The 22,677-nt window shown below is 39.0% G+C and overlaps 1 protein-coding gene across 1 annotated transcript in view; it reads right to left on the minus strand.

Annotated features, from left to right (window-relative positions):
- The window catches only part of vwa8 (von Willebrand factor A domain containing 8), an 83,409-nt gene that overhangs the window by 60,038 nt on the left and 694 nt on the right, over positions 1-22,677 (minus strand). Inside the window, exons 2-14 of the mRNA XM_085248841.1 lie at positions 21,473-21,550; positions 21,253-21,383; positions 20,376-20,486; positions 11,389-11,556; positions 10,541-10,705; positions 10,121-10,170; positions 9,924-10,032; positions 9,720-9,824; positions 9,466-9,594; positions 6,749-6,883; positions 6,587-6,664; positions 4,196-4,356; positions 3,833-3,946 (exon numbers count right to left, since the gene is read on the minus strand). Of these exons, the coding sequence (XP_085104967.1) occupies positions 3,833-3,946; positions 4,196-4,356; positions 6,587-6,664; positions 6,749-6,883; positions 9,466-9,594; positions 9,720-9,824; positions 9,924-10,032; positions 10,121-10,170; positions 10,541-10,705; positions 11,389-11,556; positions 20,376-20,486; positions 21,253-21,383; positions 21,473-21,550 (1,534 nt within the window). The remainder of the gene's footprint in view (positions 1-3,832; positions 3,947-4,195; positions 4,357-6,586; positions 6,665-6,748; positions 6,884-9,465; positions 9,595-9,719; positions 9,825-9,923; positions 10,033-10,120; positions 10,171-10,540; positions 10,706-11,388; positions 11,557-20,375; positions 20,487-21,252; positions 21,384-21,472; positions 21,551-22,677) is intronic.

A 22,677-nucleotide genomic window follows, 5' to 3' on the forward strand; every position in this document is an offset into this window, starting at 1 on the left:
GCAGAGCTAGTGACATCTCTGAAAACACCTGAGCACTTTTGTAAACATGTTCTATGTTGACAACCTGACCAGACATGTGAAGATTAGTCTTGACTTACTTGGCACGGCAACCAATCAAATGTTAGAGAAGCTGCAGTGGCAGCGTTAACCCCGCCCACTTAGTTTGATGGGTGAGGCTGACAGATAAAATTATTTCAAGGTGAGACATGAAGGGGACAATAGTGCCATAATGAATTAAATAAATAAATTATTAAATAATTCATTAAAATGGTCAATAATTAATTAAATGTGTCAATAATTAATTAAATGTGTCGTATATATTTATTAAATTAATTATTTCCAATTTTAATTAATTATTGCCACATTTAATTACTGATTTAATGGTGTATTTAATTAATTCATTATGTCAGTCCTGGTGTTCCATACTTGTGCAGACGTATACTGCGAGAAAAGTACTGAAACACGACTAATTTGCATGAGCATGTACATGTCCTCCATCTGGCTGTGTATGCTAGGCTATCACCAGCTTCTGCAGCTCCATCAACAAGCATTTGGGCGCACTCTGAGGAGGGTGCATTTGCTCGCAGATGAAAGAGGGTGTTGTTAAAACAGCGCTATTATTATTATTTTTTCTGTTGACTAGTTGTATTAGCTCCATCATTATTAGCAAACTTACTCATGGGCAAATAAATAAATCGCCCTTGTAAAAACTTTCAACGATAGGCTCGATATATTCATCCAAACGCCCAACCCTAACACACACACACACACACACACACACACACACACACAAACTAGAAGGTTCTTTCTTCTTGCTCTGACTTTGTCAAATCTATGTTTCCTACTGGATACACTTCATCTGAGCCACAGGAGTGGGAGAAGTGGAAGTGGGTTTATTTAAGCCCAGACACCCCACCACAAACATCCTTCCTGCCAGCTTCGGTGGGGGGTTTTAAAAAGTGCATGCTCATACATACACACAGAGGCACATGCAGGGTCAAAACCATCAACAGTTGTTCACATGTAAAATATGCAAGATTGTTGCCCCCACTCCCTCACACCACCCCCAAAGAGGTTTTAACGGAGTTGGGAAAACTGGGAGAAAAATAAGTATACCTGAAAACTGGAAATCATGCCTTTGACTTCCAGCAGTCACTGTCAACACACATTGTCACACTCAACCCACTCCCAGTACCACTGCTCTAACGCAGTTTGTCTTTTTGTTGTTACCAGTTTTGTTAATTAGGAAGCACAATGGGCAGTCAGAAAATAAGAAGAAAATGGATGTGTAGTGTATAAAAAGTGTCTGATCTTATGAGAATGTTCTCAAATGCTGCAGATCCAAGCATTCTTCTTTACTTTGGGCTATTTTAAGAACCAATGTAACCCAGCCATAAATTACATATTGTTATAATTACACAAAATGTGTTCCTTATACCTGACTGTTAGGACCTCCAAGCCTGTAGTTATATTCATTATTAGTTGGAGCCCCTCCTCATTGTTCTTCTTCTTCTTTGGTGCAACCCTATAAATACAGTGCACCCCTTTGGCCTCTCCCCTTTTCTACAATTCCCCTGTGGGAGAGGTGGGTGTCATTTCTTTCCAGACACTGTATAACACACATATAATGTATATTTATCCACCCTGATGCTTCTGATTGTGATTTTAGTTCAATTATTGCCATCATTGTGCTTTTTTTTGTGAGATGCTATAAATGTGTAGTATGTGTGTGTCACAAATGTGTTTTAGGCGCCATTAACGCTAGCATGATATATAATTATAATATAATTCTGGCTAGCTTGGAAGTTGTGATGGGTTGAGCTAACCCTCTCCCCCACTGTTTGTATTTGGTCGTAGGAGCTGGAGCGAGCAAGTTATTTACTCGGAGGTCTTTCTTTCTTTTACCTTTCTTTGTCAGGTATGTCGGATTTTGTGTTGGTGTTTTTTTTTTATCTTATGTCAAATATGTCCCATGTAAGTTCGTACTTTATGTTTAATGTAAAAATAAATGCAGCCCTTTTTCTACAATTCCCCTGTGGGAGAGGAGCTTTCTTTCTTTTACCTTTCTTTGTCAGACACAACGCAGAAACACACTGGTTACACTAACATCTTGTAAGACAGTCTCTGTGATATTATCCTCAGAATATGTTAGATGAAAGAGATCCAAAAGAGAGATACAACTCAAACACACGCACCTATTACAAGTCCTACAGTGAGTTTCAGTATCAAACCAATGAAACCAACAAAAATCAGCTTCTCACTCTCTTTTAATTTTTATGGAATAATGTTTTGTCTTCACTCTCTGCTCCCCACATGTTTAAAACAAAGAAAACTTCACATACACTACTGTGCAATAGTCTTGAGCTCCCCCTGATTTCTTTATATTTTGCCAACAATGAGCCTGACTTTAGTCATCTGTAGTCAAGTGGTCTGAAAAGAAAGACATTGGCTGCCTTTTCTATCATATTCAGTTCAGTCTTTGTGCCTGACCATTTACAGAGAAATGTCTTTGTTTGTTATCGTTTTTCCCTAAACCGCTTAACACTGACCTATGAATCATTCAAGCATTTTAAAAAAGCACTGAACTTATGAGATACATCACTATTGGGTCTACACAAAACAGGCAACCTAAGACAGAACCCATTTTAAATTATATCTTTAGTCACTTTGTTACTAGCAACCTGTTAAAAAAACATACAATGTATGTAATACATGTGTGTAATGTATCCTATTTCTTTGGTTGAATCTACAAAAAAGGAGTTGGCATAAAATAGTATTCCTGCACCAACAACGCATGTTTCAGCATGGTGTGCAGTGCATCCTCAAAAAATAAGAAGTGGTAGGCATGAAAAAAAATCCAACTGTAGTAGACGAGGAGTATATGACTCATGAGAGGGGGAAAAAATACAGTAAGACCCAACACAGTACCTGAGAGATGCATCTGGACCTTCAGTTTACAACCTGGGTTATAATAAAACTGTAAACTGTGCAAACTGTTTTTACTCACTTGGAGTTTAGGTGGGTTACACAAAGTTGGGATGCACAGTCAGCCAAGAGTAGATGTCATTAGATATGTTATCAAGCAGACACAGGAGCTAAGGACATTTAGTGATGGGGACAGGATTGGCAGTAAAACAGGTATCAGCCACCAAAAATAATAAATCTAATATTTTCTATTAATTCTATTTTTTATATGATATTCGTTTGTTTCAGACAGTTGTTCCAACAAGGAACTTAAACTCCTGCACTCTTAGCAAACACGGCTAAATTTTTTGATTTATAAAAAACACTAGAGCTGTACTTCTTCTGCTTCCTCAGTAGGTTGGTAAGTTTGTGTTACTGTGTCACTAAGGTGCTAGTTTTTGTTATTTCAGTAAGTATCCTGTGCCAGTACCCTCACTTCTTGTACTCTTGTTGAAACGACAGCTACATTTTTTAGCTTATTCTTTCTCATCCTTGTTGACTGGTGCCACACAAACAATGCTCCTCTGAAGGCTTTTGAATCTAAAATTTAAGAGAAGGTGAACTACAACTTTACTTTTACACTTGAATATATTATTTATTTTATCACTCCATTCCATCACTTTAAGCGTGAGCCTGGAAGCTGAAATAGACAAGGGACAGTGGAGATTTGGGATTTCACGAGTGTGCAGTTAGAGAAGAGGTGAAAGCACTGCCATGGCTTTATTGTCTTTAAGAATTCAAACATAGGTCAAACTTGTGATATTTGTTACTGTCTTTAAAAAAACAAAACAAAAAAACACTGTCACATTTCCAAGTGTGATCACCTTTCGTACAATTAACCCAAATGTGTGTGCATGCATGTGTGTACCTCTCTTGCAGTTCCTGGTCACTTAAATGTAGTTGTTCCTTTAGAGTCTGGTATCTGTCCCACCTCAGCAGCCTGGTCCCATCATACAGATCTATCTCCCTGTCATGGAGTAACCTGGGGCAAGAAAATAAAATCTGAGAAATGAGCTGAGTGGTGTGTGTTTGTTTGTTATTTTACAGCACCGGCTTCCTTTATTAAGAAACTGAAACAATAAGAAATACATTAAAGCAGAACCTTAGCTGCTGTGGAGCGTTCTGAAAGGAGAACACAGAGTACAGATGGCACAGATAACAAAAAACCCAATATCAACAGAGCATTTGGAAAATATCACAGCAGCTACATCCAGGAAATGAGCCAAAGCACCTGGATAGTACAGCCAAGGTTCCCAGGTTGACTCTGTGTATGCCGTCAAGAAGCAGCAGCTTGCCCTCCATGGCAGCAGTGACCAGTGGAGATGGCCTCCATGCTGTGTCCCCATTTGGGAGCGTGTACCTCTGTTGGAGAAGGTCCCTGACTGTCATGTCCTGGGAATCAAACACAATGGAGGGAGGTGTGTGATAAAGGCAAGAAAGTGGGAGATGGAAAATGAACAGCAGAGACAGATGTGTACAGCAGGTTGGCAGAGCAAAAAAGATCTAAAAATAGTCAGAAGTGATTCTGTCTGCGATTGCGTTTAGTAACTGTGAAGACAAGATGACAAATGCACCAGCTTTCCATTTTTCCCTCCTTTAACTCTGTTCCCAGATGGTTTGGCCCAGCTGCTAAATGCAATATCTCTACTTTACAGATAACACTGTCTGTTAAGCAAGACTGTCATATTCACTATCATGCTGCCATGTCATGGTAAAGACAGGGGGTAGACGAGGGAGGACAAGTGCAGAATTTGTTCTAGGCAGTGATTACTGCAATCCTAACAGCTTCACAGCAACATACTACTCATTGCTTTCTTGAATTAAAGAGAATTAGGTACAGCTGTAACAGCAGCTGGTATGAGAGAGCTTCATTTTGTCACAATATCAAGTTCAAACATTAAAAGACTCAGAGGAAGTGTCATTCGTCCTAGATCTGGTGACATTTATCATTTCTACGCATCATAAACCCCTCAAGTCCTGTCTATTATTTTCACATTTTTATCTAACAGAACAGACAGTGATGCATTCAGTGAGAGCTCCAACAAGTAAGCCACACTGATAAACATGGGACATAACAATACTATATCTCCCCATCACCAGGCTGGAGTGAAAGCCTGAAAGCCTTATAATAAATCAGAGAGACTGGTGCTATTGAACCAGGTTAATTTTTTTTTAAATGTCATCAAAAAAAAAACATCAACAGTGCCCATGCGAAGGATGGTATTCTATACATATGCTCTTTAAAAGATTTTCTGCAAACTGTTTTATGACGATCCTGATGAAGGTCATGAGTCAACCCCCCCCCACACACACACACACTCAGCTTGTTGAAGGACACAATCTATATTCTGTTCTCTAGCCTGACATGTCACTTTGCTTTCCCAAAAATGGGGTTTTCAGAGTTGACCAGATGAATTGTGTGGTGGAGGATTCCACAATTCCCGCAGCACAGGTCACCCCTGACCTCAGCTAGCTAAGAATAGCAGCTACATGATGCATTCATACATACAGAGCTGCAGCACACCCGCTTCCTTCACAATTATCACCGAGCTGACTACATTCCACACACACACATATTGCACACATGCACTGTACACTCATTCAAAATTCTAAAAGCAATAAAAAAATCAAAATAAATTAACCAACTGAGCATGCACTTCAACTTATGCTTTTCCCTATTTTCTCTCATATATACATATTGCTCAAAAAATTTACACGAACACTTTTTCATCAGAGAACAGCATCAAGTCCATTAAAATTCTGGGATTTTGATCTGATTGGTTAGGTATCGGGATGATGCCCTGGTCCAGATCTGGGTGGGCACCATCCATCATCTCAGAAGGCCAGAACAGCTCCAATATAAGATACATAAGCATTATATTTACCTGTCAATCATGCAAAGTTAATCTAGTAAAGTCCAAATTTTTAAATATGAAGCTGGAAATTAGCATAACAGAGCCACTTAAATCTAAGAAGACTTTTAATAAAATACCCTCATAGCAACATTTGCTTGCCTCTCCACCCTACTGGTTGGGGTTCTCTATGGCAGTATCACACTGGGGCCTACACATTCCAGAGAAATAACTGACGCAACAGTTAAATGAATAAGCAATCTCATGCTGAGTGTGCACGGTCATGCCGGGCTGTGCCAAGGTGCAAAAGCATCTGGACATCAGTGCCAGAGTATAAATTGTTGTTAACAAAATGCTGTGTCCGCATGTAGTGCTGGGAGCCCAAGGTAGACAGAACAGTGCTACACCCTCTTCATGACATATCTGAGTTATCTGAGCCACTGGTAATAATATTTTTCCCTGACATTATAAATACATTATTAGATTAGCATATATTTACTGCCTAAGTGATACTGCTTTAATTTGCAAACTAAGACAGATATATACATGATGCACAGAAGTATCTGTAAAAAGAAATACTGCAAAATCTTTTACAATGTAGGTCAAAGGGATGACAGATGGTGAAAGATATGACTGTGGCATTAATTATTCGGGGTCTGTGACGCAAATGTTTGGTGGTTACATTCGTACTTCCCCTCATGCTCTGCAGACAACTCAAAACTTCAGAAATAATCATATTTTTGAACATTTTAAAGACCAGACGTTTTTACCTGGTAGAGCATGACAGGCTCCATGCTGTAACCCAGCATCTCAGCAAACTCTCTGGCAATCACCGACTTGCCGCAACCCTAGAAATAAAAGAAGGTATTCGTTATTAAAATCAGATTCACTATGTGCATTGTATGTGTATATGTATATCAAGTGTTAGCCACCTTAGGTCCTATCAGACATATGTCCTTAACCATGTGCGACTGTATCATCTCGGCCAACAACTGGGAGTGGCTTGGTGTATGAATGTAGGTGGGACTGCTTTTGGGTGGACGTGGCTCCTTAACGCCTGCTGGAACCTGAAGTTTCATAAACAGGAGAAACAAGCATGAAGGAGGCAAACAACAGCAGCGGCATCTGGTGAAGCCTGACATTTTACCCTGTGTGGGAAGAAAAAAAAAGTAAAAAAGAAAGTAAAAATATGTTTAGCTCCCTTTATGGTTACTTTCTTATGACTGGCTGCCCCTCACAGACAAGTTTGCACAGCTGGTGTGCAGAGTTTTGTGCTTGCAGCCAGCACTGTGTGCATATTAAGGATGTTTCCCTTTATTGACTTAGTACAAAAACTAGAAAAAACACACATACCACTCCCTCAGTGGGTGAGAGTGGTATGTGTGTGATGGTTTATATCGATATTTTGGTTTTGCTGCCCCCAGACTTGGGTCATTCCACCACGGTCATCCAGACATCACCTGGAGTGGCTCTGTGCCCCACAGATTAAGAACCACTGCCCTAAACAAACCCGTGATTCACAGATTCACGGCCGAACAGCTGGAAACAAAATTCATTATTTTTTAAGAACTCTGCGTTAAACAAGCAAAAAAAAACCCACTACATATTAGGAGCCAACACAGTTCCTGCCACACATGAAGAAAGTGCAGCCTCAAAGAGTTAACCAGAGTGATATCATTTGTTTACCTGCAGGATCCACACCACTATTTTTAGTAGTCTGAAAGGATGTCTGTTTTTCCAAACACTATGCAGTAACATTCACACGCACTGCTGCTTTTTTATCTAACATGAAAAATTAATGACTGATAAACATGTTGCCTTAACAAAATTTACATTCAGCTACAGAGTGTCAGTGAGAGATAAGACGGTCAAGCTACTGATACAGTGTGTCTGCCTGTCTGTCCGTGTGTGGTCTGCGACGTGATAATGGGCATCTCTATAAAAGGATGACTTAATCACTCTGCATGTTTTTTGATTCATAATGAAGCCTAATGCTTGCACTCATTAGGATCGATTACACTATAGATTTGCTTTATGCATTTTTTTTATACATTAAATGCTTTTTATTGTTAATGTTTGAATGGACTAATGGAAATTTAATACAGTGACTTTTATCTGAAAAATGCAGGATGGGTTTTCTGCAAAATCTAACCCGTCAATGCAACGCTTCAGTGACTCTCACATTGTCAAACGTGAGAAACGCTAGCTAACAGTTGCTTAGTAAATGAGCCTGCTAATCATAAATATCAATAATGACTAACTGTGACTATTGTAAACGACTCACGACTCCAGCTAGCACAGAAAAATTACACAGTATCTTAAGAAAAAAAAACCCAGTGAAATAAGTACATAAGGCTGGCTAATTTAAGACTGACACATAGTTGTAATGAATTTGACCAAATTATAAGCCATATCAATGTTGTACGATTTGTGTTAGTCAGAGCTGGCTGGCTAACCGCGTAATATGTATGCTAACCTTGCCAGACAGTTAAATCTGCACAGCGTGCAAACTAGACTTTAGCTTAAATGTTTACTGCAAACGGTGACCAAAAAATAAAACCAACAAGGACGTATTTAAAACTGCTGTTCCTTTGATGACCACTTGAGGTCAGCTCCAAAGACACTAATCTCCACTGACTCACATATCAAAATGCTCAACTTTACAGCAGAAATAAAGTATGTCTATGTCATGGTATTAAAAGAAATGGTATTTAAAAAAAGAAGAAAAAATTGCTATCTTGAAATTAGGGTGTTTTTTTCTTCACTCATTGTATTAAGGTCTAAAGGTTGGTCTTGATGCATACTCAATTTGGCCGTAGCGTTTTCAGTGGGAGAAACATTTCGTCACTCATCCAAGTGACGTCTTCAGTCTCAGCTGACCACTGATCTTTGACCACTGATCTTTGGCGGAGTCATTTACATGAAACGGGAAAGACCATCTCTGAAATGAGGAGGGGGGCCTAAGTGTACATCTTTTCCCATCTTACTTTGCCGTGATTGCAGCCATTCCCCAACTCTCTGTGAATGGTACTCATTGCCATCAATCAATGATCACTGATCAATGGTCTTTGATGAGTGGTTATGACAATTTGCAGATCAAGGAACTGACCTCACATCCCACTGTTCATTCAGTGGGCTAGATTTGTGCAAATGTGCTGTTTATAAAGTTGGGGAAACCTGCAGTCAGCTGAGACCGAAGAAGTCACTTGGATGATGACGCAGCGTTTCTCCCACTGAAAACGCTACATCCAGAATCAGTCTTTTGGGGTCTAAAGGTTGGGTAATAATTGCGCTGTCCACAGAGGTTGCTTGACTTTATGTGTTCTGCTCGTCCCTCTGGAGCATCTTTGAAATGCTTATTTGAAGAAATACAACTTGATTTGTTTATGTCTAATTAGTGAATTAAATTATATCCTTCATTGATTTCTAACATCGTGATACTAATTGGGTATCTGTGTCTTTGCAATGATCCCAACTTGCAAACCAAGCTGGTTAGCTGATAAGCTACAGTCCAATAAACAAGAAGGCAACTACCACACCTCTAAATTCAAGGCTTCAAAATAAAAGTTCACAAAGCAGTGGGCGATGTCATGCTGGCTATGTCTGTCTTTTATATGTAGTCTATGGTGTACACCCAGACTGCTGGTACCTGAAAGGTGATGTCTTTGTCCACTACATGTAAAGTGATGTCTGCATGGCCTTCTACATCTTTTGCCGTGGACACACTCAAAATGGTGGTGGGTGCTGGCTGACGATGACCATCCAGAAGCTCAAATCGCTGTGAAAGAATGCATATAAAGCAAAACTGATGCCTTCAATCAACCATATGATGTTCAGGTTATATCAAGCATGCACCTGAGGTAAAACCATATACAGACACTTTAACATCACATCTTGACTTACACTGAGTACACCCTCAACAGCAGTGCGACCGTCCTTGCCCAACATACTGTTATATGGATAAAGCCTATGGAGCAGTTGCTGGGAGGATAGCATTGGGAAAGAGTTCTGGAAAAGGACAGAAAAGTCACACAGGCACTAGTAACTTTAAAACAAATTCTCCTTTAAATTTTTGGCTTTCATTTTTCTATCTCGCTCCTGTCTCACCAGGACATGAAGGACAGGAAGCAGGTTGTCCACAGGAAAGTCAGGAAGGCCTAGGCTGGATGATTCCTGGGAGCATAGCGTAGTAGCTAGTGAGAGCAGCTGGGAAACTCTGACACACAGGAAACAACACAATACTGCATGAAGACACAGACCATCAAAGAATACTCGCACTTCAGTATGCATCTACCTAAATGTACCTTTCTGCAGCGACATTTGGTCCTGCTGAGTACAGCAACTCCAACTGGTCCTGAAAATATACAGAAGAAAACAAGACTTAAATATCCTCAAAGTCTCACAAATTTACCGCAGAACACTGTTGGCTGAGAGGCCAGAGAGAAAGAAAACAAAAGCTCAATACTTAAATTCCAGAACAAATCCAAAACTAATATATCCTCTAGTATTATCGCTAATTTTCTTCAGTATAATAACATTTCAGTATGTTGTACAAAGTGTGTTATGTTTATTATCAGAGTGCATAAAAGGAAAATTTGTATCGGTTCGTCTCTTTCTCCCCCACAGCCACACCTTTCTTATCTTATTGAAGCTTTCAGATCTTATTGAAGCTTTCAGCTTGCAGATTACTTTCTTTTAAGTAATCCATAAATTCCTGGATTGACCTTGAATGGTAGGTAATAGACGTCTCTAGCCTGGAAGCGAGAGCGGAGAGGAGGATCCAGCGGATTGCCTTTGTACTTGGGTACAGGAAGACCAAGCGCGATGACCCGAAAGTCCTCGCTTACGCGGACAATCTTCCAGCTGTCCAGCTCTTCTTTGGTGTGCTCCTGAAATGCATCAAGGTAAGAAATGGCCTATAACTTTCTTTCATCTCACACATTTGATATTAAATGCTATTTTTATCCAAAAGGCTGCAGCTCCAAAGCTCCATGTGACAAGTACAGACTCTGAATGTCGCACAGCAGCAGGATTTATAGCAACAGCATTTTTTTCCCTCAAAACACAACAAGAGCACTGTAGGAGTAGTGTGGAAATTCACTGCTTAAGTGGGAATTTACATATAGACATGACTCCATAAACAACAGCCAGCATTATAAAAAATAATAACAGCGCCCCCTGAGGCTCCCAGTAGATGAACCTGTGCTAGAAATGTGAAAATCCGAGGTAATATCCTTCTTGAGTTATCGCATTTTCACCTTGACCTGGAAGTTAAGATGACCAATATTTGAACGTGTCTGACATTTTTAGTGAATGCACCTAAGTGTCAATTTGAAAATCGTATGTCGCCTTGATCTTGAATTATCATGTTCACAAACTTGGGTGCCCACACTGCCCAGGGATTCGTCCAGCGTGGCAACAATAGCCCATCAAACTTTTACAGCTGAGGGGTTAAAAAAAGTTAATGCCTCAGCTGTTGTTACCTAAAAAGATTAGTCCCATGTGTAAGTTCTAGTTTAGAAATTAGCCGTGGGAAGTGTTTGACTTGTGCAGGCGAGTGTGCTGCTCTGACCTGCAGCAGCTTGTCATAACGCTCCGCTGACATGAGGAAGCGGCCATCCTCCAGCTGCATCTCTCGATTCTCCAGCAGGTTGTTAAGAACAGGCAGGACGTTCCTCTCAGCTTTCTCCAGCCCCTCCAGGACCAGGACTCGGCCTCTTATTGCGGCCCTTACAGCACACTAGGAAAAAGCATTAAAAGTCAAGACAAAGCGATGAAGTCAATCAATACTTCAGAAATAATAGGAGAGGAAGGGGAAGGATGTTGTAAACTCTTCCAACACATGATGAGTTTTGCCTCAGGTCAAATCTGTCGCTCCACTGTACAGGATGACCTCTGATCTCTGGGCTAAAAGCTTTTGTACAGACAGGGAATCTGACCTTCCACCAGTCCTCATTGTGCATACTCTATATAAGACAGTATAAGCTTCCGATAAAGCTTTTCCTGAGGTTGTCCTCATCTGTGTTTGTCCTCCAAGCTACTCAGAAACTTTCAAACCAGTCTCTGCTGTTTTAAGAACCTCTATTTTCTCCCACCAAATGTGGGATAAAACATCTCAAGTTTATACAGTGTGTGTGCAAATGCATGTGTCTGCGCACATTTCTGCAGAAATCAAAAAGCACGTCTGACGTCAAGAGGCAGGAAACTTTAGCTGTCTGGGTGGACCGCAGAGCGAGCGGCTATGTAATTAGGTTAACATGTAAATGCGTGGCAGGTTGTGTGGGAAGCAGAGCCATAAAACTATAGTGAGGACCAGATGCTCTATATTTAACTCTTGATCCATTTTCGGCACCAACGCTGTAATCAGATAATTGTTAGAAATGTAAATGACGCAGGATGTAGAGTAGGAGAGAGAGAAAGAGAGAGGCAGGGAAGCACAGAGGGGCCTTGTGCTATGTCTGACACCAGCCATGCGGAAAAAAAGAAAACATCCCACCAAATGCTTTTAGCCACTTAGAAATGTTAGAAATGTCACAGAACAGTGAATGTGTAATATTAATGTAGCTAGAACTATTAAAAAAAAAGAAAAAAAAGAGTTAAAAGTCTACAGAGACATCACTTCCTATAACATCTCTTTGTGTTATATGTGATGTTTCATTTTTTTTCATAATGCTATGTGTATGAATCAAAAAGCTTCTGTTCCTAATTTACCTACTTCATGCACATACAGAAGCATGTTTTCCCCAATGTGTTTGCAGGTCACAACATAGACTGTATACAAACGCTAGATGCAGCATCAGGTACGTCCAAGTTCATTAAACCTGCATTCTTTGAAATGACCAGTAAAGGGCAACTACCTAGTGGCAATTTCTCTAGTGATTTATGACCTCAGTAAGTATTTTCCTAATAGATTTATTGTCAGTAGTTTCCAGTCTTAATGAATGCAATATGATGTTCATAGTACGCTGTATTTTGAATAAGAAAAGACTACAAAGAAGGGAATCCTTCAGAGCTTGTGACTGAAAAGTCGCTACTACACAAGTGTGCAGTCTGCTCATTTTCTCAGACAGGTCTACCTATGCCCATCATGTCACATCAGTTTAAAAAACAATAAAACAAACCAGAATGGCGATGGCAAACACAAACTCTTAAGTTGAGACTTTCAAAACAAGAGTCCACAAACCAAAATGGGTCAAGACTCCAGTTAACAAGGGTCCAAAACCATTTTAAGCTTTAATGGTAGGTTGAGAACCTAAAAAAGAACAAATTTAACACAACTCAAGCTGAAAATAAATTTGAATGATTTTTTTAATAAATGGCCTAGCATGATATAAAAAAAAGTTTTAAAAAATCAACCCTAGATAATATTTTTAATGTCACATAATATCCAATAAAATAATTTTAAATGTCCCACAAACCAGATTTTTAGAGTCTGATGTCTTCAGGCTCTGCTCTTGTTCCAGAACCTTTCAAATTAAATCAATTAGACTGCTTGAGTCCTGAACAAAAAGGTTTTCCATTATTTCCGGATTTTTGGCTTCTAATTTGACAACAAACCTCTATTTACTCTGTGGTAATTCAGCCACAGCAGTGAGTTTTGTTTCCCCCATGGGGCCAGCCCTTTAACTTTAACTAGTGGAAATAAGAGAATCCAGTTTTCTTGTGGATACCTTTGAATTATATTTATATTTAATTATAACTACATGTGATATTTAATTGCAAGTTTTTTTGTTTTTGTTTAATTTTTTTGTGTTGGAAAAAATTTTGTACTTTAAAAAGACTTTTCCAACATGTAACTCTGCCTAGAAAGTGTAGAAAGTGCATCCTGTCAAATGATTTCAGCACAGCTGTACGTTTGGGTTCAGATTCAGCTCCAGTGGAGGTGGAAGGCTTTTTATTACTGTAATAGAGACTTATTTGTAGACTGGGTTTGAGGTAAGCTGCCTTACATAAGAGCCAGCTAAATGAAGAAGGGTGACTGGGAAATGTCAAAAATATAACAAGCATGCGATTACATCCATGTGACTCCTTCATGCATACTTTGAGGGTAGGGTGATGCTTGGAATGAAGGAGGAAGGGTGAAAAAAAGAAAAAAAAAGAAAAAAGACCAAGAACCAGAGATAGAAAATGAAGTGGAAGGATGGGAGGGGAGGGACAGCTTAAGCTCAGGGACTGACACGTTAAGCCTGAATATAGGGCTCCAAATCAGCACAGACCCCTGAGGAATACTTGGATGTTCTAGTTAACACACAAACGCACACCTCCTACAAAACTATTCTCAAAGAGAAAAGCTCTCTAATTTGCACCCACACATCTCCAGTCCATAAAACAAATGTTGGAAAATATAATATGTACACAGTGTTATTGCACCAGACACATGGCACAGGACTCATAATCCACAACATCCCAACAACATAAAACCTTTCCACTGGACATTTGAATGTAGGAAAGCCCACAAATAAGCAATCTTTCACCCCATTTATTAACATCAATAATGCTGTTTCTATGGAAACAATGGACAATGTTTTGATTTAGATAAAGAGGTGGGAGGAAGATGAGCCTCAGGCAGAAGAAGTTGGATGAGTTGGCTAGCTTTTCTTGTTCCAGGGAAAGATGTGCACTGATAGAAACAAAACTATTAAAGTCATTAAGGGATGAAGACTGTTTAATCAAACAACTTGATCATGCATATTTTTCACAAATGGTTATTCCCAGTTTCAGTTTGTGTCTATGGTTAAATGATTTTCCATGAAAACTCTCAAAACTGATTTTTTTGTTCTCCTAATGTTCTAACAGAGCAGATGATCCGACTATACAATGCTACCTTACTTAAGTTACGGGGAAGTGTTGCAGCCCTAATCCAGGGTTTGAGTCCATGTTTGGTTTATCACTGAACCAGTGATACAAGTGAATATGCAGATATTCATAAAACAGTTACAGCATTTTCAACAACTCTGTTGGAGCTTTGATGGACTGGCGACCTGTCCAACAGCCTTTTGTGCTACGGATTGGTAGCCACTAAAATATAGCAGTTTCCTTTATGAACTTGACCATTTATCTACATTACATGCACATCTATGATTCAGAATCACCAGTTAACCTAACATTCATGTCTTTGGACTGTGGGAGAGCGCTAGAGCACCCAGAGGAAACCCAAGTAGGCACAAGGAGAACGTGCAAACTCCACACAGAAAAGCTCAGCCAGCCGCTGGGTTTGAACCAGGAAACCTCTTGCTATGAGTACTAGTTACTTCATAGCAAACCTAGGAAAATAGGTGGATAGACATATGGATAACAGTTAAAAATTTCAGCATGACTTCAGCATCCCTTCCATATCCAGTCATATAAAAGGACCAATGCTGGAAGAAAATTCCCTCAACATGACTAAATGCTGTTAATTTCAACTAATGAAGAGTGTGTGTTGGGACTACTTCCTATTTCAGTACATTGTGTTGACAATTATAAAATGTGAAAAATAAACTTAAATTGAACATATTAATAAAGTACCTAGTATCTCAAATCCAATCATTTGCCCCAGTTGTTATATGTAATTTAGGCATTTTGTCATGGTAAACAAACCCAGGTTGTAAGATTTACAACGGCTGTTGAAACTGATTCTACTCTCATCAGAGAGTACAAAGCTCCGAATTCATGAGTTATTTTTCAAAGGCGTCTGGATTCTATTAATGCTAAAGCTTGGGGAAGGGGAATCATAGCTGCACTGGTAAAATATGGAGGAGTGCACTGATGCATGCTATTTCTATAACTGCCCAATAAACAGTTAAGCTGTATTAGCCTGAGGTCATGCTAATAATAACATAGTCAACCTGGTACCTTCTACATTAAGGTGCCCACAACGGCCCGGTGTCGAGGCCAGCCAAACATCTTTATTGTAGGTCACACCTGTTTTAATCTCTTAATTTCCTGTCATCTCTCTACTGACAGACTCAAATAAAAGCTTAGTTCATGCAGAAGACGCTACTGATAACAGTCAATATTGCTTCTAGTGTTTGTTTAGTGTGGCACACCAAAGCACCTTTTCCCTCTTAAATTTGCTTACAGTTGTGTGTGACATCTAAAAATAGTCTATTCCTCTTATCTGGACTACATTGTACGCATGAATGTTGGATTGCTTTGGTTATGAAAAATAAAAAACAAGTCTGGTTTTATAGAAGTCACGTTATGGGATAAGAGCTCTTTTTTCCCCACGGTCTACACCCTGAGTAAATCCTTTACTGATAAGTTTGGTCTCTGTCACCAGTTTCAAGTCACTGATTATAATATGACTTTCATTGTCTAAACCATGGTCCAGGGATATATATACACACACATATAACAATTGTTGTAATCCTATATAATTTTGATATTTTTTTCCACAGGTAGTTCACAGAGCCGAGGTCATAAATCACTAGAGTGTACAGAGCTGTTTATACTTCATTCACATTGAGACCTTCTGGTAAAATATCTTTTTAAATTTCTGCTCTGTAAGTATCCCTTAACTGGATGCCCCATTCTCTAATTATTTTTTTCTTGTAAGTTGATCAAATGTCTTAAAACATTTTCCCTCTATGAGTGGAGTGGTCTGGAAGAGCCACAGGCAAACATTTTATAATGAAATTGCATTGTGTCACATAGATGGAACCCTGCCATTTAATTTAGTAAAAGGAGTCACAAGCATCAAAATGATAAACTTAACAAAATCTGCTGGAGGTGAACAAAACTACCACGTCAGCAGTGTGAAGGCACTAATGGCTGATTTGTGCTGGAACACAAACAAGCTGCCTCGCTTTATCAAACCATAAAACTGCTCAGTACACTGCTCATGTGTAGGAAATGCTGCTTCTTTGATGTGTTTACTCCTGATGCATTAACAAGGAACTCAATGCATATACATATTCATAAAACCACTTTCTCAGAGCACTAAGAGCAGTGAAGACAGTGGAGTAGCACTACAGTAAGTGGACTCCCTTCCAGCTGCAGTCTAATTATAAGAAAGCCTAATAAGCTGCTAGTCTGTTCCAGGAGAGCAGCTTTCTGAGTAAAGTTTAAGGAATAAATGTGCTGAAAATAAAACGTGAAAAACTTCCCCGTTTCCATGGAGCTGATGTCTGAACTGTTACACAACTGATTTATTTTTTACGCAGATGAAGCCATGTGCTAATTAGTCGTGGATAATGACATGACTGACTAAATGTTAATTATCACAGCTTATTATCAGTTGTGACTCTTTGAAGCCCAATGCCACAGTTTAATGATCAGCCTAATCTGGATGTAACAGTGCGGCCCTTAGCGGCTGGAAACACAGTGAGATGGACCAAGGCAAGTGTAGTGGAACAAAGTATTTATTTGCTATACAGCTCTCCTTACAACAATTAACTTGTCGAGCTTCTTCACAGCACAAAAATCCATCCTCTAATGAGGACTGGCAGCCTTAAATATGTTCAGCTGTCACAGACTTAACCATTATTCCACTCTCAGGTAAATTCTTAAATCCCAACCTTCCACCACAGTATACAATATATCAATAAGAATAAATAAATACATTTTCACATTTACATATTAATAAATATTTCACACTTTAATGTTACACCAAACCCAATATTATAAAAACCCAGAAACCCAAGCACAAAAAGATTCACCACACTCTCTTTACCAATGGTCTCTCCCGGAACCTTTAAATGGTGTCTGGACCCCCGGGGAAACATTTGCCCAAACACCTTAAAGAGGACACAGGCAAGAAAGGTGAGTAATCATTATCTTACAAACACCTATTTGCACCACTTTTATCCCTAGATTTCACACACACACTTGCATTAGTTTTCCTTACTGGTAAACCTTGATCACAATCACCATTCTTCTCTCCTGACAGACAACCACCACATTCCTTGATGAGGAGCAGCTGTGCCGGATCTGAAATAAGGCTACCAACTGATTTTAGAATTCCCAATAAATAGTCAATAAATATTTAAACTTCTTGTGTGCAAATCCATGCTTAAAGTGCAATGCTAAATAAAGTGCTTGATAAGGTGCTTTTAATAAAGTGAAAGGTGTGCTCTAAAGTGCTATACAGATAATATAATATAAATAAATGCAGTAAGGGAGTCCTCTTCCTTACACTGGACTTAGCTTTTCTTCCCATTTCATAATTCGTTTTTCTGTAGCTGTGAGACAATAAATGGAGATGGATGGAAAACACAAAGTTCTCCTTAGAGAAACTGGCCTGGATAATGAGGAACTGCTGGTTTCTATGGTTACTCAACTTACAGAGTCCACACAGAATGGAGGCATATGTTTGCCGAAAGCCTCGATCGATCAAAAAGGAGCATGGAAAGCAAGAGAATGAAATTTGGAAGAGTGCAAAACTGTGGTGAAGCAACATTTTGTGTTACTATGTTTCATGCGAGGACAAGGTGCACTCAGTTAATGTTCTACTCACACTCCAAGCTGTGTTTGCCTTCAACTGTGGTTTTAATGGTTCTGTCGTATTACACAAACACATAGCCAGAAACTCATGACTGTACATTTTTATTATTGTAATTAATGCAGAAAAAGCAATCCCAAATCTTTCAGTTGTATTTAGCACACAGGCCATGCACCTAGCATACATCCAGGCACGTGCAGAGGCGGGGGCTAGAGGGGCTTGAGCACCCGCCCCTTTCCTGATGGGTGCCCAAAGTGCCCTTTTGTTGAGGCAACTTTTTTTTTTTAAATTATTTAAAAAAAATTTAATGTGTGTGTGCGTGCGGAGTCCTGTCTGTGCCCCTCAACAATAATATTTAACTATTAATCACAGTTTTGCTAAATAAAAGGATCTGGCTTGCATCAGTCACATGATCACATTTAACCAATGGTCGCCCTTGACGGCAGAACGCGCTGGTTACGAGCCGGGAACGAGCTCACAAAGAGCACGCGCATTTTTAGCGGTCCGGAGCTGTAGGAGAAACACAAGTTAACTCAGAGACACAGACTGATGCGACAAAACCAGTAAGTAGGTGTACAGCGTACACTGTAGTGTATAGCACCCAGGAGTATTAGCTTATTACGTACACGTTGGTAAGCTGTCTTGTTGCAACTGACGAACTGAAACAAACGAGTGTGCTGTGTGTGCAACAGCGCGACAAACATCACCTGTCCTTTTATTAACTGCACAAGTAGTGCTGGTCATAGCTGCTGGCTACCTGTGTAAGGCTGTCATGGGTCTGTAGCTCTGTCACCGTTTTAGGGAACATATTTAGTTTTAAAGTATTTAGAAACATATTTAGTTTTAAAGTAAGTTTCCGGACTTTTCCTGCCTTTCTGGAGGGATTATATTTCACTAAAAAACGATCTAATATGCATGTCCACATAATTATGCATTATTATAATTATAATATATTAAAAACACACGCTGTATTTTAAAGAACATACATTAAGAAGCAGATTATATTAGATTTATATTTTAAATAAGACAAAATTTGGATTTTACAGCAGTAAGATTATTGTATCTCTACAGTTTAAAAATGTAATAAGCTTTCTCCCTGCACAGAGTGGATAGTGAAACAAATGGAATCATCATAATGACATTATTTCATATTTATTACTTCCCCCTCATTGCTTTATTATTGTAGCTCTAGTAATAAATAATAATGTAAGGATTCTGGATCAGCACAGTGATGCCCATAGTATATACAGTATTCTGAAGAAGGTCTAAAATGTCACTGTGTGTGCGTGCATGTGTGTGTTTTATTTAGATGGATTTTTAAAAAAAATATTACTCATGATATAATATTGTCCAGACATGCCTGGTAAGGACATGAGGAGGAAACAGTAGGAGCTGTGTGAGGCTACTAAAGGCAGTGCTATAACATTTTTCTGTCATCACTTTATTATAGATTAAGTGCAAGAGTTGTTAGGTGTGGATAATTAGATTATAGTTTATTGCAATAGCAAGTTGTGCCTTGTTCTCAGATAGACAGCAAGTGGAGAGTGATATATGAAATGATGGGATGGAAGGAAGAAGAGAAGCAAAGAGTGATTCACAGTCTAGTTTATTTCTCAGTTTTTTGTTGCCTTATGGTTCCAAGTGCGGTCACCAATCTTTGCATTTTGTTATTATCTCATGACACTTGTTTAATCAGCTACCATCTCTCCTGTGGACTTTTTACTGTCTACAGTCTCAGATCAACACAGCCCTGCCCTCCAGCACTATCAGCAGCAACCCCTCAACAGCAACATTGTACCATCAGGTAAAACATTGGCTACGTTTGCTTTGCCTTGTTGCCCATATTAGATTCTTGATGAATGTGTGTTGTTGTTATTCAGCCTGGTTCAATGTGCCCCTTTTTAACTTTGAGCACCCGCCCCTTTAAACCTCTCTGCACGGCCCTGCATACATCCAGCTGTTGTGGCAATTGATTTGGCTTTGTGATGCATAATGCACAACTAAAATAAAACAATATTTCAGAAAACACAATATTATACTTTACAGCTTTCATCAAAAATAATTCAAATGTCGATGTAAAGTGGATTTATGTCGAAGCCTGCATATTAGACTGTGTACAATCCATTAAATAAGCTTACCTGGTCTATGTAGAAGGCCGTCCCCGATCGAATCTCTCTCCTCTGTTTGAGGTCGGTCTCTGTGGTGTCCCTGGACAAAGCGACATACTCCACTTCCCGTTTAGTCAACTCCTAGTCAAGAGCAAGAGAACAAGTTTGGCTTGTTAAAAGTTAAAAGCATATTCTCTGGCTTATCTGATGCCAAATAATATGATAGAATTGTAAAAATAAATCAAATTACTATGCGTATCCTGCAAAGACACTCCTAGTCCATCGTTTATTAGAACAAACCTGGTAGAGCACAATTTACTCTTTACTTTGGTGCCGAATTTGTATAAAAGTTTCCATCGCACTATTAGAATGATACAACTTTATATTTATCTTATTAACGCTATGCAATGTTTTAAAACTGCATTTACATTTCACTACTTTTGACTGTATGAACTTCTGCACTTTCTGAATTTTGCCACTTTGACAAATAATCGTTCTAAGGATGCTGCACTAGAATAAGACCTGTGTGGGAGTTACTGTGAGCCATGTACACATTTCCACAAAGGTCAGTGAATTTACTTTAGGCAAGCCACACGGTCAAGCTCAGCCACGATCCCTGAAAATCAGCAAGTGCTTAGTTACTCCACATCTGCAAGTTGCTTTGCAACCAAAGCCAAAACTATGGCATCTACAATACTGAACCGCAGTTCCATCTTCCATATCACGGTAATGTTTAATGATTGTTTAGCAACAAGTGAGCAGGAAAAACATCAGAATAATGGAGTTTTTAATTTTTGTTCATGGTTCAGTCCTAATCACATGATCAAAACTGTGGTTTAAAGAAAAAAAAGAAAAAGATACTCCTCTTTTATATTGAGTGTTTCAGTGTGTAACATGGAGGACTCACAAGGTACTGCATAGCTATGGATCTTCTCAGGGGTCCTGGGGGGCCAATGAGGAACACATCCTGACCCAAAAGGTCTTTCTGCATAATCCATCGGAGGTGTTGAGCCACCGTCTGAGGTAGGGAGTCTGAAACTGGCCAAAAAAAAAAGCAAAAAGGAAACGTTTTATGCTGACATACCTATAGGCTTTGTTGTGACATACACACACAGAAGATTACCTACTGTGTTTCACAGGAACAAGCTCTGGATTCTGGGGTGGCTTGAGTTTGTAAGTGATCTCACCAATCTTCACTGTGTCACCTGTAAAGGAACAGGATGACCAATGCATGCAAGATGGTTTTTGACAGACAAGTCAAGTCATAATCACAACAGTAGAGTTGATTTTATATTCACATTAGTGTTAGTCTTTGATGAAGGTACAATAAAAAATAAAGATATAAAAAAAAAACACTTCTCAAACAGTTTCGGTTTAACAATATGGTTTTATTAGATTTGCAAATCACTGCATTCTGTTTTTATTCAAATTTTACAGTGTCACAATCTTTTTGGAAACTGTTCACTTACTTAACTTTTGACTTGCATAAGTTTCAAGTATATAAAAGGCAGCTGACTCAGGGGTATGAATCAGTGTTGTGCACTGTGTTGTCCCCCTCCCCCTGGCAAGACTGTCCTATGTTGGTAATAATGTAGTAAGGTTCCAGAAAACCTGGTGCGAATCCCTGGACAGATCTGTGGTGCATCTCAGGGTGAACATAGAGACAGGCAACAGTTCACACTCTTGCATGATCTAATAATTATTTGTCTTTCCTGAAGTTTGCTCTCAAACTTAAGATTTACTCTCCCAGAATGGAATTAAGCTGCTTCTGCTCAGCTCTGCTGAGAATCAATAAAGCAATGGCCGGGACTTCCAGTCAATCAATCAATAAATAAATTAAAACATGATTATAGAAATCAAAATCTTATTTGGTTTTCATATATCCTATTTTCAGTGATATCAACTTTAATAGCAGAAAATTAACTAGGCATATAATTATTTTTTCTCTCTTTTTTGCCATATTTTTCAAGTATCCTTCGTGAAGCCTGGAGAACTATTCCTGAAGACTATTTAAAGAATTTACATGAAAGTTGCCCAAGAGAGTTATGGCTAATGAATGAAGGTGATCATACACACTTTGGTTTTGCCTTAAATACTGTCTGTATAATTTCCTTTCCCATTTTCCTATCAAATTTCTAAAGAAATGAGCGGCAGCCCAGGACTTTTGCACAGCACTGTAAATATAAAATTGAGTTATTTGTATTAACTATTACAAAAGGTTGATATTAAGATGCAAGTTTCAGCTTCAGGTTTAATTAGCATACATCGTTAACTAAGATTTTGATGTAAATCAGGTTTTAAAAGGTGTCCGGAAAAAAAACAATACATTTAA

Source organism: Mchenga conophoros, linkage group LG16, assembly GCF_057382185.1.
Source record: "Mchenga conophoros isolate Kocher_MC1m ecotype Shallow Benthic linkage group LG16, M_conophoros_male_GT1.1, whole genome shotgun sequence".
Lineage (NCBI taxonomy): Eukaryota > Metazoa > Chordata > Actinopteri > Cichliformes > Cichlidae > Mchenga > Mchenga conophoros.